This window comes from Somniosus microcephalus, chromosome 15 (assembly GCF_052327205.1).
Source record: "Somniosus microcephalus isolate GS21.2 chromosome 15, FLI_Smic_1.0, whole genome shotgun sequence".
NCBI classification, from domain to species: domain Eukaryota; kingdom Metazoa; phylum Chordata; class Chondrichthyes; order Squaliformes; family Somniosidae; genus Somniosus; species Somniosus microcephalus.
The window spans coordinates 4743730-4764284 of NC_141001.1; the positions used below are offsets into that span (position 1 = coordinate 4743730).

A 20555-nucleotide genomic window follows, 5' to 3' on the forward strand; every position below is an offset into this window, starting at 1 on the left:
GCAGTATTCCAGGTGCGGCCTCACCAATACCTTGTACAACTGCAGCAATACCTCCCTGTTTTTATATTCCAACCCCCTAGCAATAAAAGCCAACATTCCATTGGCCTTCTTAATCACTTGCTGCACCTGCATACTAACTTTTTGAGTTTTGTGCACCAGGACCCCCAGATCCCTTTGTACTACAGTACTTTCCAGTTTCTTGCCATTAAGATAATAACTTGCTGTATGATTTTTCCTGCCAAAGTGCATAACCTCACACTTTCCAGTATTGTATTCCATCTGCCAAATCTCTGCCCACTTACTTAGCCTGTCTATGTCCCTTTGCAGGTTTTTTATGTCCTCCTCACTCACTACTTTCCGTCCCATCTTTGTATCATCTGCAAACTTTGATATGTTACACTCGGTCCCCTCCTCCAAATCGTTAATATAGATTGTAAAGAGTTGGGGACCCAGCACTGACCCCTGCGGAACACCACTAGTTACTGGTTGCCAATCTGAGAACGAACCATTTATCCCAACTCTCTGCTTTCTGTTAGAGAGCCAATCCTCCACCCACGCCAGAATATTACCCCCAATCCTGTGATTTTTTATCTTGAGCAATAATCTTTTGTGTGGCACCTTGTCAAATGCCTTTTGGAAGTCTAAATACACTACGTCCACTGGTTCCCCTTTATCCACCCTGTATGTTACTTCCTCAAAAAACTCAAGCAAATTTGTTAAACATGACTTCCCCTTCATGAAACCATGCTGAGTTTGCCCTATTAAATTATGTTTATCCAAATGTCCCGTTACTGTCTCCTTAATAATGGACTCTAACATTTTACCAACCACAGATGTTAGGCTAACAGGTCTATAGTTTCCAGCCTTCTGCCTACTACCCTTTTTAAATAAGGGTGTTACATTAGCAGTTTTCCAATCTGCCGGGACCTTTGCTGAGTCCAGTGAGTTTTGGAAAATTATTACCAATGCATCCACAATCCCTACCGCTACTTCCCTCAAGACCCTGGGATGCAAGCCATCAGGTCCAGGGGATTTATCCGCCTTGAGTCCCATTATTTTACCAAGTACCACTTCCTTAGTGATTTTAATTGTATTTAGTTCCTCCCCCCCTAGAGCCCCCTGTTTGTCCAGTGTTGGGATATTTTTAGTGTCCTCTACTGTAAAGACTGATACAAAATAATTGTTCAGTGTTTTTGCCATCTCCATGTTTCCCACCATTAATTTCCCGGTCTCATCCTCTAAGGGACCAACATTTACTTTAGCCACCCTTTTTCTTTTTATATAACTATAGAAACTTTTACTGTCTGTTTTTATATTTTTTGCTAATTTACTTTCATAATCTATCTTCCCTTTCTTAATCAATCTTTTTGTTATTTTTTGCTGTCTTTTAAAGACTTCCCAATCTTCCATCCTCCCACTAGATTTGGCTACCTTATATGCCCTTGTTTTTAGTCGGATACTATCCTTAATTACTTTACTTAGCCACGGATGGCTATCTTTTCTTTTACACCCTTTTTTCCTCAGTGGAATATATTTTTTTTGGAAGTTGTAAAATAACTCCTTAAATGTACACCACTGGTCATGTACCGTCTTACCCTTTAATCTATTTTCCCAGTCCACTCTAATTAATTCCGCTCTCATACCTTCATAGTCTCCTTTATTCAAGCTCAGCACGCTTGTTTGAGATCCAACCTTCTCACCCTCTAATTGAATATGGAACTCAACCATGTTATGGTCACTCATTCCAAGGGGATCCTTTACTAGGACATTTTTAATTAATCCTGTCTCATTACACAGGACCAAATCTGAGGTTGCTTGCCCCCTGGTCGGTTCAGTTACATACTGCTCAAGAAACCCATCCCTAATACACTCAATGAACTCTTCCTCAAGGCTGCTCTGCCCAATTTGATTTGTCCAGTTAATATGATAATTAAAATCCCCCATAATTATAGCTGTTCCCTTATTACAAGCCTCAACTATTTCCTGATTAATACTCCGTCCAACAGAGTTGCAACTGTTCGGAGGCCTATAGACTACACCCACTAGTGTTTTTTTCCCCTTATTATTCCTTACCTCCACCCAAACTGTTTCACTATCCTGCTCCTTTGACCCAATATCATTTCTCTATTATAGTGATTCCTTCCTTTATTAACATAGCCACCCCACCTCCTCTCCCTTCCTGCCTGTCCTTCCTGATTGTTAAATAACCTGGTATGTTTAATTCCCAGTCATGGTCACCCTGCAGCCATGTTTCTGTAATGGCCACAAGATCATACCCATATGTCATTATTTGTGCCGTTAACTCATTCATTTTGTTACGAATGCTACGTGCATTCAGATAAAGAACTCTCAAATATGTTTTGTAACACTTAGTTCCTGTTTTTTCCCTTTTTAGTACTTTACTTTTTACTCCATACCTTCTGTCCCCTCCTGACACACTGTTTTTTAATTCCCCCACTGCTACCTAAGTCTATGACCTTCTCTGTTGTCATTTCTATTATTTGCTCTCTAGAAACCTCCCCCCCACTAATTAGTTTAAAGCCCTCTCTACAGCCCTAGTTATATGATTCGCCAGGACTCTAGTCCCAGCACTGGCCAAGTGGAGTCCGTCCCAACAGAACAGCTCCCTCCTGTCCCAGTACTGGTGCCAGTGTCCCAAGAAGCAAAACCCATTTCTCCCACACCAGTCTTTGAGCCACGCATTTAACTCTTTAATTTTATTTATCCTAGCCAAATTCGCTCGTGGCTCAGGTAATAACCCAGAGATTATTACCCTTGAGGTTCTGTTTTTTAATTTGACCCCTAGCTGCTCATACTCCTTTAACAGAACCATCTTCCTTGTCCTATCTACGTCGTTTGTACCAACATGGACCACGACAACTGGATCCTCCCCCTCCCACTGCAAGTTTCTTTCCAGCCCAGAAGAGATGTCCTTAACCCTGGCACCAGGCAGGCAACACAGCCTTCGGGACTCCCGCTCTTGACTGCAGAGAACCCTATCTATCCCCCTAATGATACTATCCCCTACCACTACAACATTTCTTTTTACTCCCTCCACTTGAATGGCCCCCTGTACCACGGTGCTGTGGCCAGGTTGCTCATCCTCCCTGCAGTCCCCGCTCCCGCCCTCACAGGGAGTAAGAACCTCGATCCTGCTGGACAAGAACAAGGGCTGCGTCTCCTTCAACACTACATCCTGGATCCCTGTACCTTCCTCACTCGTAGTCACACCGTCCTGTCCCTGACCACGGACTACATCTGCAGTAATTAACTTCATAGGTGTGACCATCTCCTGAAACATAGAGTCCAGGAACTTCTCCCCCTCCCTGATGTGTCGCAGTGTCCGAAGCTCGGTCTCAAGCTCCATAACATGGAACTTGAGTTCCTCTAGCAGCAAACACTTGTCGCAGATGTAATCACCGTTAGCCTCAATGGGGTTCAACGGCTCCCACATCTCGCAACAATAACACATCACCTGCTCCATTCTATATAATTAATTTAATTTCTTATTATTAGTTATGAAGACCCTGCCCGGATATATATGATAATATCACACCACTATCCAATAGGGCTTACCAACTTAAAGGTATGAAAGAGAAGAGAAGGAAGAAAACCAACCAACCAGCTGATCACCAACCTCCTCCTTGAATACTGACTGTGGAGCCTGTTTGGTTGACTCGTCTCGCTGCTCCTCCTCCGCAGTGCTGTCTAAGCCTGGGAGTGGGGAATAAAACAGAGCAAAAAACACACCCTCACCTCCCACTTATCCGAACTCTCCCACTTAGCAAAACTCCAACAGCACTCAATGCACAAAGCACTTCAATGTCCATGACCAAGAGTAGCTCTGCAGCACCACCACTGACCGAGCTGGCGGAGTCCTGAAGGACAGAACTGCTAGACTGGGCTTGCGGCAGGTGGTGAGAACCAACACGAGGGGAAAAACCTACTTGACTTTATCCTCATCAATCTACCTGTTGCAAATGCATCTGTCCATGACAGTATTGATAGGAGGGTTCCTTGACCCTATTCCCACTGAACTGTTGACCACCCAACTTCTCTTTCTGGTCACCCTGTAAGCTGATATTGTAAACGGTTCCTTCTCCTCGGGGTCTTTCCCCCTCCCCTTCAAATCTGCCGTCATCACCCCTCTCAAAAACCCACCCTTGACCCCTCTGTCCTTGCAAACTACCACCCCATCTCCAACCTCCCTTTTCTCTTCAAAGTCCTAGAACTTGTCGCCTCCCAAATCCATGCCCATCTTTCCCACCATTTCATGTTTAAATCCCTCCACAGCACTGAAGCGACCCTTATCAAAGTCACAAATGATATTTTGTGTGACTGTGACCGTGGTAAACTATCCCTCATCCTTCTCGACCTATCTGCAGCTTTCGACACAGTTGACCAAACCATCCGCCTCCAACACCTCTCCTCTTTCGTCCAGCTGTGTGGAACTGTTCTTGCCTGGTTCCATTCTCTGGCCACAATTCGATAGATAAGAATCACCTGCAATGGATTCCCTTCCCACTCCCCCACCATTACCTCTGGACTCCCCCAAGCTTCTTTCCTTGGCCCCCTTCTGTTTCTTATCTACATGCTGCCCCTCGGTGACATCATCCAATAAACACATCAGGTTCCACGTGTACGCTGACGACACCCAGCTCTACCCTCCCCACCACCTCTCTCTCTCTATTGTCTCTGACTTGTTACACTGCTTATAGAAACATAGAAACATAGAAGATAGGAGCAGGAGTAGGCCATTCGGCCCCTCGAGCCTGCTCCGCCATTCAACGAGATCATGGCTGATCATCCAAACCCTAGCACCCGGTCCCTACACTGACAGCCATCCCATCCAAGCCCTAGCCCCGTAACCCCACGTATTTAATCCCCCCTAACACTAAGGGTCAATTTTTAAAAAAAAAAATATTTTTTATCATGGCCAATCAACCTAACCCGCACATCTTTGGACTGTGGGAGGAAACCGGAGCACCCGGAGGAAACCCACGCAAACACGGGGAGAATGTGCAAACTCCACACAGACAGTCACCCGAGGCCGGATTTGAACCCGGGTCCCTGGCGCTGTGAGGCAACGGTGCTAACCACTACGCCACCGTGCTTGTCCAACATGAGCAGAAATTTCCTCCAACTAAACATTGGAAAGACCGAAACCATTGTCTTTGGTTCTCCCCCCCCCCCCCCCACCCCCCCTCCACCCCTCCACCCCTTCCCCCCCCCCCACCCCACATAAACTCCGTTCCCTGACCACTTTTTCCATCCCTCTCCCTGGCAACTGTCTGAGGCTGAACCAGACCGTTCACAACCTTGGTGTCATATTGGACCCCGAGAGGAGCTTCCGACCACATATCCGCGCCATTACCAGGACCGCCTGCTTCCACCTCCACAACATCAGCCGACTCCACCCCCTGCCCCAGCTCGTCTGCTGCTGAAACCCTCATCCATGACTTTGTTACCTCTAGACTTGACTATTCTAACGTACTCCTGGCCGGCCTCCCATGTTCTACCCTCTGTAAACTTGAGGCCATCCAAAACTCTGCTGCCCATGTCCTAACACGCACCAATTCCCATTCACCTATTACCCCTGTGCTCGCTGGTCGACATTGGCTCCCGGTTAAGCAACGCTGGTTAAACAGCACCTCGATTTTATAGTTTTCATCCTTGTTTGCAAATCCTTCCATGGTCTCACACCTCTCTATTTCTGTAATCTCCTTCAGCCTCACAACCCTCCTAGATCTCTGCGCTCCTCTAATTCTGGTCTCTGGAGAATCCCTGATTATAATCGCTCCACCATTGGTGGACATGCCTTCAGCTGCCAAGGCCCTAAGCTCTGGAACTCCCTCCCTAAACTTCTCCGCCTCTCTACCTCTTTCTTTTGGACGCTCCTTAAAACCTACCTCTTCGACCAAGCTTTTGGTCAGCTGCCCTAATTTCTCCTAAATCTCCTGTGCAGCGCCTTGGGACAATTTATCACATTAAAGGATCTATATAAATACCAGTTGTATGGAGTGGGGGGTCTGTGTTTAGTGTGTGGGTGGGTGTCTGTGTGCTCTGTGCAATGTGTTATGTGCTCCTGCCCTATGTGTGAGTGATGGGATGTGGGAGTTAGTCTGTTCTCAGTGCTATCTAATAACAGATTTACCTTGTCCCTGTTTTTCAGATTCCAAGCACCTCCTTCCATGTGAGCTTTGTCATGAGCTGGGATGCAACGTCTGTCCGTCTCTGAGATCAGCTGCAGGTAGAGCGCGCCAGGCTCAGCAGACTGCTCCCCACCCCAGTGAGCTGTGTGTTCCCAAGAAGGTGCGATGACCTAGTGGAGGGCAGGAGAGGATGTCTCAGAAGAGAGTATGTCCACGTTTACTGGACTATCTGGTCATCATTGGTGCAAGGTAACGACCACTGCAGCTCCCCGGGGGTCTAGTGGTTAGATCCCCCTCGCAGCATGTGTGACCAGCTCCGAGGGAAGGGGTCGGGTGGCGGCCGTGACTGTTTGGCCAACGAGCCCGGCGTTGGTGCTGTCTGTGTCTGTGGCGGCGATGGGCCAACTTGCTAATGTTCCTGGGCAGGAATGTTTTGGGGCCGAGAGATGGAAATAACAAAAACCTACCTGCTGATCGACATTTTTATTTCTTGTGGAGGGGGTCGGGCGGAGGTGGGGAGTGGGGGGGGGAGAGGGAGGGTGGAGAGGGGGAAAGGGGCAGAGGGTGAGGGGTCTACAAAATGATGCTGCAAAATTTATTCCAGCTGCCACTTGGAGCCAGGAGCTCGGCGTAGCAGCAACAACGACGTGTAGTTAAACAACGGTCATAACATAGTAAAACATCCCAACGCACTTCACAGGAGTATTATAGGACAAAAAAATTGACACTGAGCCACATAAGGGGAAAATTAGGGCAGGTGACCAAAAGCTTGGTCAGAGATAGGCTTTAAGGAGGGAAAGAGGTAGTGAGGCGGAGAGGTTTAGGAAGGAAAGTCCAGAGCTTAGGGCCTAGGCAACAGAAAGCACGGCCACCAATGGTTGAGCGATTATAATCGGGGATGCTCAAGGGCAGAATTAGAGGAGTGCAGATATCTCCGGTGTGGGGGATGGAGGTTGTGGGGCTCGAGGAGATTACAGAGATGGGGAGAGGCGAGACCATGGAGGGATTTAAAAACAAGGATGAGAATTTTGAAATTGAGGCGCTGCTTAACCGGGAGCCAACATAAGAACATGGAGTAGGCCATTCGGCCCTTCGAGCCTGCTCCGCCATTCAATGAGATCATGGCTGATCTTCTGCCTCAACTCCATTCACCAGCCCTATTGCCATATCTCTTGATGCCCTTACTAGTCAGAAATCTATCGACTTCTGTCTTGAATATACCCAATGACTGAACCTCCACAGCCCTCTGGGGTAGAGAATTCCAAAGATTCACCACCCTCTGTGTGAAGAAATGTCTTCTCATCTCAGTCCTGAATGGCCTACCCTTTATCCTGAGGCTGTGGCCCCTGGTTCTAGACTCCCCAGCCAAGGGAAACATTCTCCCAGCATCCATCCTAATAATTTTTTATGCTTCAATGAGATCCCCTCTCATTCTTCTGAATTCAAGAGAATACAGGCCTAGTTTACTCAACCTCTTGTCATACGACAGTCCTGCCATCCCAGGAATCAATCTCGTGAACCTTCGTTGCACTCCCTCTATGGCAAGTATATCCTTCCTTGGGTAAGGAGACCAAAATTGTACGCAGTACTCCAGGTGTGGTCTCACCAAGGCCCTGTATAATTGGAGTAAGACTTCTTTACTCCTGTACTCAAATCCTCTTGTAATGAATGCCAGCATACCATTTGCCTTCCTAATGGCTTGCTGCACCTGCGCATTCACTTTCAGTGACTCATGTACAAGGACACCCAGGTCCCTTTGAGCATCTGCATTCCCCAATCTTTCACCATTTAGGAAATACTCTGCCTTTTTTTTCTACCAAAGTGGATAACTTCACATTTATCCACATTATATTCCATCTGCCATGTTCTCGCCCACTCACTGAGCTTGTCGAGATCCCCTTGAAGCCTCTTCACATCCTCTTCGCAACTGACACTGCCACCTAGCTTTGTATCATCAGCAAATTTGGAAATGTTACATTTAGTCCCCTCATCCAAATCATTGATATAGATTGTGAATAGCTGGGGCCCAAGCACCGATCCTTGCGGTACCCCACTAGTTACAGCCTGCCATCCTGAAAAAGACCCATTTATCCCTACTCTTTGTTTTCTGTCTGTTAACTAATTCTCAATCCATGCTAGTATATTACCCCCAATTCCATGTGCCCTAATTTTGTTCACCAACCTCTTGTGTGGGACCTTATCGAAGGCCTTCTGAAAATCCAGATACACCACATCTACTGGTTCCCCTTTGTCTACTCCACTAGTTACATCCTCAAAGAACTCCAATAGGTTTGTCAAACAGGATTTCCCTTTCATAAATCCATGTTGACCCTGCCGAATCTTACTATTAGTTTCTAAGTGCCCAGTTATTGCATCCTTTATAATAGATTCCAGCATTTTCCCAACTACTGATGTGAGGCTAACAGGTCTGTAGTTCCCCGTTTTCTCTCTCCCTCCTTTCTTAAGTAGTGGGGTTACATTTGCTATCCTCCAATCTGCAGGAACCGTTCTAAAATTATATAGATTCTGGAAGATGACAACCAATGTGTCCACTATTCCAATGGCCACCTCTTTCAAAACCCTAGGATGTAGGTCATCCGGTCCTTGGGATTTATCGACTTTTATTCCCATTAATTTTGCTAGTACTGTTTTTTTTTACTAATAATAATTTCTTTAAGTTCCTCATTCTCGTCGCACCCTTGGTTTTCTCGTATTTCTGGGAGGTTTTTTGTGTCTTCCTCCGTGAAAACAGAAACAAAATACTTATTTAATTTCTCTGCCATTTCCTCATTCCCCATTATAAATTCTCTCGTCTCTGACTGTAAAGGACCTACATTTACTTTCGCCAGTCTTTTCCTTTTCATATACCTATATACAAGCTTTTACAATCCATTTTTATATTTTTCGCTAGTTTGTGCTCATATTCCATTTTCCCTTTCTTTATCAATTTCTTGGTCCCCCTTTGCTGATTTCTAAAAAGTTCCTAATCCTCAAGCTGACCGCTTTTCCTGGCAACTTTATAAGCTTCCTCCTTTGACTTAATATTAGCTTTAATTTCTTTTGTTAGGTATGGTTGGATCACTTTTTTTCTTTTGGTTTTTTATGCCCTAGAGGAATATATGTTGCAAATTATGCATTATTTCCTTGAATGTTAGCCATTGTATGCCCACCTTCATACCTTTTAGTGTAGTCTCCCAATCTACCATGGCCAACTTGTCCCTCATACCCTTGTAGTTTCCTCTGTTTAGATTGAAGACCTTGGTTTCAGATTGGACTACATCACTCTCAAACTTAATGTAAAATTCAATCATCATATGATCACTTGTCCCTAAAGGCTCCTTTACCACAAGATTATTGATTAGCCCTTTCTCATTACACAGTACCAGATGAGGAGGAATTTCTTCTCTCAGATGGTCATAAATCTGTGGAATTCCCTGCCCAGAGAGCTGAGGAGGCTGGGTCATTAAATACATGCTAGGTCAGCAAGCACAGGGTTGATGGGTGAACGGGACTTGGTGCGAGTTAGGACACAGGCAGCTGGATTTCGGATGACCTCAAGCTTACGTAGGGTAGAACGTGGGAGACCAGCCACGAGTGTGTTGGAACAGTCAACTCTAGAGGTAACAAGGGCATGGATGAGGGTTTCGGCAGCGGATGAGCTGAGGCAGGGGCAGAAGCAGAGACAGGCGATATTACAGAGGTGAAAATAGGTGGTCTTAGTTCTGGCACGGATATGTGGTCGGAAGCTCATTTCGGCGTCGAGTATGACTCCAAGGTTGCGAACAGTGTGGTTCAGCCTCCGAGAGATGCGAGGGAGAGGGACAGAGTCAGTGGATAGGGGACAGAGTCTGTGGCGGGGACCGAAAGCAATGGTATCGGTCTTCCCAATATTTAATTGGAGAAAATTTCTGCTCATCCAGAACTGTATGGTGGACAAGCAGTCTGACAATTTAGAGACAGTGGAGGGGGTCGAGAGAGGTGGTGGTGAGGTAGAGCTGGGTGTCATCAGTGTACATGTGGAAACTGACGCTGTGTTTCCAGATGATGTCGCCAAGGGGCAACATGTAGATGAAAAATAGGAGGGGGCCAAGGATAGATCCTTGGGGGACACCAGAGGTAACGATGCGGGAGCGGGAAGAGAAGCCATTGCAGGTGATTCACTGGCTACGATTAGATAGATAAGAAAGGAACCAGTCGAGTGCAGTCCCACCCAGATGGACGACGGTGGAGAGGCGTTGGAGGAGAATGGAGTGGCCAACCATGTGAAAGGCTGCAGACAAGTCGAGAAGGACGAGGAGGGATAGTTTACCTTTGTCGCAGTCACAAAGGATGTCATTTGTGACTTTGAGAGCCATTTTGGTACTGTGGCAAGGGCGGAAACCTGATTGGAGGGATTCAAACATGGAGCTGCAGGAAAGATGAGCACGGATTTGTGAGGCGACAACATGTTCAAGGATTTTGGACAGGAAAAAGAGGTTGGAAATGGAGTGATAGTTTGCAAGGACGGTGGGGTCAAGGGTTGGTATTTTGAGGAGAGGCCTGATGATGGCAGATTTGAGGGAGAGCGGGACAGTACCGGAGGGGAGAGAACCGTTAACAATGTCAGCTAACATGGGAGCCTGAAAAGGAATTGAGGTGGTCAGCAGTTTGGTGGGATAGGGTTGAAGGAGCAGGAAGTGGCTTTCATGGCCAAGATGAGCATGGAGAGAAACTGGAGAAAGATACGAGTTCAGGTCTAGGGCGGGGGGAACCTTAGAGGAAGCTTGGCCCAGTGGGCTAGGGGAAAGAAGGGAAGTGGCAGGCAGCTGAACGGGTGCTGTCAATCTTGGAGACAAAGCAGTCCATGAGCTCCTCACGCTTGTTGTTGGAGGTGCGGGTGGAGGAAAATAAGAACATAAGAAAGAGGAGCAGGAATCGGCCATTTGGCCCCTCGAGCCTGCTCCGCCATTCAATAAGATCATGGCTGATCTTGGGCTCAAAGCCACTTCCCTGCACGCTCCCCAGAACCCTTCACTCCCTTATCTTGCAAACATTTGCCTATCTCCACCTTAAATGTATTTAATGACTCTCTGCGGCAGAGAATTCCACAGATTTATGACCCTCTGAGAAGCAATTCCTCCTCATCTCAGTTCTAAAAGGGTGACCCTTTATTCTGAGACTGTGCCCCCGAGTTCTAGATTCCCCACGAGGGGAAACATCCTCTCTGCATCTACCTTGTCGAGCCCCCTCAGTATCTTATATGTTTCAATAAGATCACCTCTCATTCTTCTAAACTCCAATGAGTATAGGCCCAACCTGCTCAACCTTTCCTCATAAGTCAACCCCCTCATCTCAGGAATTAACCGAGTGAATCGTCTCTGAACTGCCTCCAATGCAAGTATATCCTTCCTTAAATAAGTGGTGGCATAGTGGTTAGCACTGTTGCCTCACAGCGCCAGGGACCCGGGTTCGAATCCGGCCTCGGGCGGCTGTCTGTGTGGAGTTTGCACATTCTCCCCGTGTTTGCGTGGGTTTCCTCCGGGTGCTCCGGTTTCCTCCCACAGTCCAAAGATGTGCGGGTTAGGTTGATTGGCTATGATAAAATTGACCCTTAGTGTTAGGGGGATTAAATACATGGGGTTACGGGGATAGGGTGGGATATGTGTTGGTGTAGGGGTTACGGGGATCGGGTGGGATATGTGTCGGTGGAGGCTCGATGGGCCGAAATGGCCTCTATCTGCACTGTGGGGTTTCTGTGATTTCTGTGAGACCAAAACTGTACGCAGTACTCCAGGTGTGCTGTACCTGCATGCTAACTTGTGTTTCATGCACAAGGACCCCCAGGTCCCTCTGAACTGTAGCATTTTGTAATCTCTTTCCATTTAAATAACAATTTGCTTTTTTATTTTCCCTGCCAAAGTGGATAACCTCACACTTTCCCACATTATACTCCATCTGCCAAATGTTTGCCCACTCACTTAGCCTGTCTATATCCCTTTGCAGATTCTTTGAATCCTCTGCACAACTTGCTTTCCCACCCATTTTTGTATCATCTGCAAACTTGGCTACATTACACTCGGTCCCTTCATCCAAGTAATTAATGTAGCTGAGGCTCCTCCGTCACTACCTCCTGGATCCCAATACCTGCCTCGCTTGTAGTCACACCCTCCTCACAGAATCACAGAATCTACAGTGCAGATAGAGGCCATTTCGGCCCATCGAGCCTGCACTGACACATATCCCACCCTATCCCCGTAACCCCACGTATTTAATCCCCTAACACTAAGGGTCAATTTATCATAGCCAAATCAACCTAACCTGCACATCTTTGGACTGTGGGAGGAAACCGGAGCACCCGGAGGAAACCCACGCAAACACGGGGAGAATGTGCAAACTCCACACAGTCGCCCGAGGCCAGATTTGAACCCGGGTCCCTGGCGCTGTGAGGCAACAGTGCTAACCACTATGCCACCGTGCCTCCCTGACCATGGGCCAAATTGGAAGTAATTACTCTAGTGGGGTTATCAGTGCGGTGTTGCTGGGAGGGGTTATCGGTGGTGTCACTGGGTGGGGTTATCGGTGGTGTCACTGGGTGGGGTTATCGGTGGTGTCACTGGGTGGGGTTATCGGTGGTGTCACTGGGTGGGGTTATCGGTGGTGTCACTGGGTGGGGTTATCGGTGGTGTCACTGGGTGGGGTTATCGGCGGTGTCACGGTGGGGTTATCGGTGGTGTCACGGTGGGGTTATCGGCGGTGTCACTGGGTGGGGTTATCGGCGGTGTCACTGGGTGGGGTTATCGGTGGTGTCACTGGGTGGGGTTATCGGTGGTGTCACTGGGTGGGGTTATCGGCGGTGTCACTGGGTGGGGTTATCGGTGGTGTCACTGGGTGGGGTTATCGGCGGTGTCACTGGGTGGGGTTATCGGCGGTGTCACTGGGTGGGGTTATCAGTGCGGTGTCACTGGGTGGGGTTATCGGCGGTGTCACTGGGTGGGGTTATCGGCGGTGTCACTGGGTGGGGTTATCGGCGGTGTCACTGGGTGGGGTTATCGGCGGTGTCACTGGGTGGGGTTATCGGCGGTGTCACTGGGTGGGGTTATCGGTGGTGTCACTGGGTGGGGGTATGTGGGAGGAGGGGATACGGGTAGGGTCACTCGGGTGGGGGATCGGGGGATGTGCGTAGGACCACTCGGGAGGGGGGAGGAGGGGCTATGGGTAGGGTCACTCGGGTGGGGGATTGGGTGATGTGCGTAGGACCACTCGGGAGGAGGGGATATGGGTCGGGTCACTCGGGTGGGGGAGGTGGGAGGGGGATATGGGTTGGGTCACTCGGGTAGGGGAGGTGGGATATGGGTCGGGTCACTCGGGTAGGGGAGGAGGGGGATATGGGTTGGGTCACTCGGGTAGGGGAGGAGGGGGATATGGGTCGGGTCCCTCGGGTGGGGGAGGTGGGAGGAGGGGATATGGGTCGGGTCACTCGGGTAGGGGAGGAGGGGCATATGGGTCGGGTCCCTCGGGTGGGGGAGGTGGGAGGAGGGGATATGGGTCGGGTCACTTGGGTAGGGGAGGTGGGAGGAGGGGATATGGGTCGGGTCACTCGGGTAGGGGAGGAGGGGGATATGGGTTGGGTCCCTCGGGTGGGGGAGGAGGGGGATATGGGTTGGGTCACTCGGGTGGTGGAGGTGGGAGGAGGGGATATGGGTTGGGTCACTCGGGTAGGGGAGGAGGGGGATATGGGTTGGGTCCCTCGGGTGGGGGAGGAGGGGGATATGGGTTGGGTCACTCGGGTGGTGGAGGTGGGAGGAGGGGATATGGGTTGGGTCCCTCGGGTGGGGGAGGAGGGGGATATGGGTTGGGTCACTCGGGTGGTGGAGGTGGGAGGAGGGGATATGGGTTGGGTCACTCGGGTAGGGGAGGAGGGGGATATGGGTTGGGTCCCTCGGGTAGGGGAGGAGGGGGATATGGGTTGGGTCACTCGGGTGGTGGAGGTGGGAGGAGGGGATATGGGTCGGGTCCCTCGGGTGGGGGAGGTGGGAGGGGGATATGGGTCGGGTCCCTCGGGTGGGGGATTGGGGGATGTGTGTCGGGCCACTCGGAGGGTTTCAGTACAGCTTTACTGCTCGGGTTATCCAGGTGGTGCCTCTCGTGTGGTTATTGGTGGAGCCGGTGTGGGTACCGATGTAGTCTTTGGGGGGAATGTTGCCTGACTCTCAGTGCTGTGGTGATCGGTATTGCACTCTCAGCCCAGCTGCTCTCTTTCGTTTGTGCGTTTGCAGGCAGCCGAGCAGCGAGAACATCGCTCAGACTCCCGAGCTGCTGCGACGCTACCCACTGGAGGATCACCGCGAGTTCCCCCTGCCACCGGACGTGGTCTTCTTCTGCCAGCCTGAAGGATGCCTCAGCGTGCGCCAGAAACGCACCAGCCTGCGTGACGACACCTCCTTCGTCTTCGCTCTGACTGACAAGGACAGTGGCGTGGTCCGCTACGGAGTCTGCGTCAACTTCTACCGCTCCTTCCAAAAGCGCAGCCGGGACAGGCCAGACCGGGGTCCGCAGCATCCGAAGGGCAGTGCTGCCGAGACACTGGACAATGACCAGGACAACTCGGACAGTGGCTCGTCCCTGGCCGCGCATAGCGCCGATTCCACCCCCGACATCAGTCGCTCGCCCCGGCTGAAGCGCCATCTGAAGAGTGGAACCCGATCGCGCAACAGCACCCTGACTTCGCTGTGTATACTGAGCCACTATCCGTTCTTCTCCACCTTCCGCGAATGTCTCTACACTCTCAAGCGAATGGTGGACTGTTGCAGTGAGCGGCTGCTTATTAAGAAGACAGGAAGCCTGAAAGGCATTCAGAGGTGAGTGTGTGTGTGTGTGTACTGATCAGTGCATTGGGAGAGGTGGTGCATTTTGGTAGGAAGAATAAAGAGGCCACATACTGCTTGGATAATAAGAGTCTAAATGGGGTAGAGGAGCACAGGGATCCAGGGTACGGATACACAGATCATTAAAAGTAATGACACAGGTTAATAAGGCCATAAAAAGCAACCCAAGCACGGGTCCATTTCTATAGGGATGGAATTGAAAAGCGGAGAAGTTATGTTAAACTTGTATCAAACCTTGGTTAGAGTACTGTGCACAGATCTGGTCTCCGTGTTATAAAAAGGACATAGAGGCACTGGAGAAGGTGCAAAGAAGATTTACAAGGATAATACCAGAACTGAGATGTTATATGTATCAGGAAAGATTAAAAAGGTTGGGGGTCTTTTCTTTTGGAAAGGGAAGGCTGAGGGGTGACCTGCTCGAAGCCTTTAAGATTATCAAAGGGTTTAATAGGGGAGACGTGGAGAAGATGTTTCCACTTGTGGGGGAGATGAAAACTAGGGGTTATAAATAGAAGGTAGTCACTAATAAATCCAAAAGGGAATTCAGGAGCAACTTCTTTCTACAGTATTGGGCCTGTTGTGGGACGACCACCACCGTTTCGGTTCGGCGCGATTGTATGAGCAAAGCACTTGACTTCTTTCACTCTGAATATATGACCCAGTTTCCATGACGACGATCCCAGTAAGTTCAATTGAACCTGGCCTCTTTTTGCCTGCTTTACCAGATGTAACGTGACTTTCCTTACCACTGTTTCCAATGTGAATATGAAAATGTCACAGTATAGTATGAAGTGACTGACAAAAGTGAAATACCTTTGTCTAGTTTTGGCTTCGTGGCAATCCCTTTGAATCCCGTCACAATACATAAGGCATTCAAAAGCCAGCTGCAGTTAAAATCTATGTCCTCTGCCTAGTTAAGATGGTCGCTCAGTGGATTAAGCACATCTTTGAACAGGGATAGATGTGACATGCCTTGCACCTTAAGGAGCAGATTCTGTAAGGTGACCTGTCGCTTGAGGTCAGGAGGGGCGATGTTGGACAGGGCTAGCAACCAGGCCAAATTTTTAAAAAATTCATTCATGGGATGTGGGTGTCGCTGGCAAGGCCAGCATTTATTGCCCGTCCCTAATCGCGCTTGAGAAGGTGGTGGTGAGCTGCCACTTTGAACCGCTGCAGTCCGTGTGGTGAAGGTACTCCCACAGTGCTGTTAGGGAGGGAGTTCTAGGATTTTGACCCAGCGACAATGAAGGATCGGCGATATATGTCCAAGTCAGGATGTTGTGTGACTTGGAGGGGAACTTGGAGGTGGTGGTGTTCCCATGCGCCTGCTGCCCTTGTCCTTCTAGGGAGTAGAGGTTGCGGGTTTGCGAGGTGCTGCCGAAGAAGCCTTGGTGAGTTGCTGCAGTGCATCTTGTAGATGGTGCACACTGCAGCCACGGTACGCCGGTGGTGGAGGGAGTGAATGTTTAAGGTGGTGGATGGGGTGCCAATCAAACGGGCTCATTTGTCCTGGATGGTGTCGAGCTTCTTGAGTGCTGTTGGAGCTGCACTCACCCAGGCAAGTGGAGAGTATTACATCACACTCCTGACTTGTGCCTTGTGGAAAGGCTTTGGGGAGTCAGGAGATGAGACGCTTGCTGCAGAATACCCAGCCTCTGACCTGCTCTTGTAACCACAGTATTTATGCGGCTGGTCCAGTTGAGTTTCTGGTCAATGGTGACCCCCAGGATGTTGATGGTGGGGGATTCAGCGATGGTAATGCTGTTGAATGTCATGGGGAGGTGGTTCCGAACATATGAACAATGAACATACGAGCAATGATGGACAGGTAAAGACCCTCTGTTCCATCTAGCCTGTCCCACACAATTGCACCCCACCCGAAACCATGTGATTTCCTGGGAGAGGCAAAAAACCAGTTTTAAAAACTTAGGCCAATTTGGGAGGAAAAAATCAGGGAAGTTCCTCTCTGATCCATCTAGGTTGATCGAAATGAGTGCAGGAGATCACTGTGGCCCTGAATTCCTTGCCGTACCTACCTCATGACATCTAATCTACATCTGGCCTTACACAACTTAACATTGTGACCCCTGGTCCTCCCTAACCTATTTAATTGGAACAAACTGTCAACTGGAACACAATCGATTCCCTTCATCATCTTATAAACCTCAGTAAGATCACCCTTAAGTCTTCGCTTCTCTAAACTGTAGAGTCCCAGCTCTTTTAGCCTATCTTGATAACTAAGATGCTTTATACTGCGAATTATCTAGTGGGCTGTACGGGCCATTCAAAATTCCGCACATGCGTGGTTTTTCTATTTAAAAGCTGGCTGTGTGGGTCCCTGGAGCGTTGTGCTGCTGCGCGGCCGCACAGGTTAAAGGAAAATTTGCTTCCTCTGCACTCTTTCCAAAGCCTCAATATCAGCCACCATGTGAGGAGACCAAAACTGGACACAGTATTCCAAGTGCAGCCTGACCAAGGTCTTGTACAAGGACATCATAATTCCATGTTTGAATCCCTCCAGTCAGGTTTCCACCCTTGCCACAGTACCGAAACGGCTCTCATCAAAGTCACAAAGGACATCCTTTGTGACTGTGACAAAGGTAAACTATCCCTCCTTGTCCTCCTTGACTTGGCTGCAGCCTTTGACATGGTTGACCACTCCATCCTTCTCCAACACCTCTCCACCGTCGTCCAGCTGGGTGGGACTGCACTCGCCTGGTTCCATTCTTATCTATCTAATTGTAGCCAGAGAATCACCTACAATGGCTTCTCTTCCTGCTCCCGCATAGTTACCTCTGGTGTCCTCCAAGGATCTATCCTTGGCCCCCTCCTATTTCTCATGTTGCCCCTTGGCAACATCATCCGAAAACACAGCATCAGTTTCCACATGTACGCTGACGACACCCAGCTCTACCTCACTGCCACTTCTCTCGACCCCCTCCACGGTCTCTAAATTGTCAGACTGCTTGTCCGACATACAGTTCTGGATGAGCACTGACTCCATCCCTCTCCCGAACATCTGTCTGAGGCTGAACCACACTGTTCGCAACCTTGGTGTCATATTTGACCCCAAACTGAGCTTCCAGCCACGTATCCGCAGCATAACAAAGACCGCCTACTTCCACCTCTGTAACATCGCCCGTCTCCGCCCCCGCCTCAGCTCATCCGCTGCTGAAACCCTCATCCATGCCTTTGTTACTTCTAGACTTGACTATTCCAACGCACTCCTGGCCGAACTCCCACATTCCACCCTACGTAAACTTGAGGTGATCCAAAACTCGGCTGCCCGTGTCCTAACTCGCACCAAGTCCCGTTCGCCCATCACCCCTGTGCTCGCTGACCTACATTGGCTCCCGGTTAAGCAGCGCCTCAATTTCAAAATTCTCATCCTTGTTTTCAAATCCCTCCATGGCTTCGCCCCTCCCTACCTCTGTAATCTTCTTCAGCCCCTCAACCCCCCCCCCCCCACCCAAGGTATCTGCGCTCCTCTAATTCTGCCCTCTTGAGCATCCCTGATTATAATCACTCAACCATTGGTGGCCGTGCCTTCTGTTGCCTGGGCCCTAAGCTCTGGAATTCCCTGCCTAAACCTCTCCGCCTCTCTACCTCTCCTCCTTTAAGACACTCCCTAAAACCTACCTCTTTGACCAAGCTTTTGGTCACCTGCCCTAATTTCTCCTTATGTGGCTCGGTGTCAAATTTTTTGTCTTATAACACTCCTGTGAAGCGCCTTGGGACATTTTACTACGTTAAAGGCGCTATATAAATACACGTTGTTGCCTCATCTTATAATCAATTGCCCCATGAATGCACCCAAACATTCCCTGGAGATGGTCATTGCACGGCACTTGTGTGGTGCTAATGTTACTGGTCACTTATCAGCCAAAGCCTGAATGTTGTCCAGGTCTTGCTGCATGTGCTCACAGACTGCTTCATTATCTGACAAAATGTAGTGGAGCTCAACACTGCAGTCACCAGTGAACAGTTCCACTTCTGACCTTATGTTAGAGGGAAGGTCATTGATGAAGCAGCTGAAGATGGTTGGGCCTGAGACACTGCTCTGAGGAACTCCTGTAGCGATGTCCTGGGATTGAGAAGGTTGACCTCCAACAACCACAACCATCTTCCTTTGTGCTAGGTATGACTCCAGCCACTGGAGTTTTCTCCTCCTGATTCCATTGACTTCAATTTAACTAATTCTCCTTGATGCCACACTCAGTCAAATGCTGTCCTGATGTCAAGGGCAGTCACTCTCGCCTCACCTCTGGAATTCAGCTCTTTTGTCCATGTTTGGACCAAGGCTGTAATGAGGTCTGGAGCCCAGTGGTCTTTGAGCATCGGTGAGCAGGTTATTGGTGAGCAAGTGCCGCTTGATATCACTGTTGGGGATGCCTTCCATCACTGTTCTGATGATTGAGATAGACTGATAGGGCGGTAATTGGCCGGATTGGATTTGTTCTGCTTTTTGTGGACAGGACATACCTGGGCAGTTTTCCACAATGTCGGATAGATGCCAGTGTTGTAGCTGTACTGGAACAGCTTGGCTAGAGGTGCAGCTAGTTCTGGAGCACAATTCTTCAGCACCACAGCCAGGATGTTGTCGGGGCCCATAGCCTTTGCGATATCCAATGCACTCTGCAGTTTCTTGATATCTCGTGGAGTGAATTGAATAGGCTGAAGACTGGCATCTGTGATGGTGGGGACCTCGGGAGTAGGCCGATAATGGATCATCCACTCGGCACTTCTGGCTGAAGATGGTTGCGAGCGCTTCAGACTTGTCTCTACACACCCCACGGTCGACCATCATCGAGGATGGAGATGTTCATGGAGCCACATTTCCATATTGTTGGGGTAGGTTTTGATGTAGCTTTGCTGGAACAGCTTGGCCAGAGGCACGGCTAATTCTGGAAAACAGGTCTTCAGCTCTACAGGTGGGATTTTGTCAGGGCCCTGATTCTGCTCCTGGTGTGCTCTTCAACTCTCCTCATTGAAACAGGGTTGGTCATCTGGCTTGATGGTAATGGTAGTGTGAGGGATATGCTGGGCCATGAGGATATAGCATGCCGCTTCCTGGTGGGTGTTCCTGCGGTGAGGTGGCCCAGTGTTGTATGGTGGGTGTTCCTGCGGTGAGGTGGCCCAGTGTTGTATGGTGGGTGTTCCTGCGGTGAGGTGGCCCAGTGTTGTATGGTGGGTGTTCCTGCGGTGAGGTGGCCCAGTGTTGTATGGTGGGTGTTCCTGCGGTGAGGTGGCCCAGTGTTGTATGGTGGGTGTTCCTGCGGTGAGGTGGCCCAGTGTTGTATGGTGGGTGTTCCTGCGGTGAGGTGGCCCAGTGTTGTATGGTGGGTGTTCCTGCGGTGAGGTGGCCCAGTGTTGTATGGTGGGCGTTCCTGCAGTGAGGTGGCCCAGTGTTGTATGGTGGGTGTTCCTGCGGTGAGGTGGCCCAGTGTTGTATGGTGGGTGTTCCTGCGGTGAGGTGGCCCAGTGTTGTATGGTGGGTGTTCCTGCAGTGAGGTGGCCCAGTGTTGTATGGTGCTCTAAT

General features: G+C 49.5%; 1 protein-coding gene across 5 annotated transcripts in view; it reads left to right on the forward strand.

Moving 5' to 3' along the window:
* The window catches only part of madd (MAP-kinase activating death domain), a 268175-nt gene that overhangs the window by 37719 nt on the left and 209901 nt on the right, over window positions 1-20555 (forward strand). For all 5 annotated transcript variants that reach the window (XR_015080939.1, XR_015080942.1, XR_015080941.1 and 2 more), the window contains exons 2-3: window positions 6173-6401; window positions 14408-14989. Coding sequence is in view for 1 of the 5 variants with exons in the window: in XM_086007468.1 (XP_085863594.1) it covers window positions 6343-6401; window positions 14408-14989 (641 nt within the window). In the remaining 4 variants the exon portion in view is untranslated. The remainder of the gene's footprint in view (window positions 1-6172; window positions 6402-14407; window positions 14990-20555) is intronic.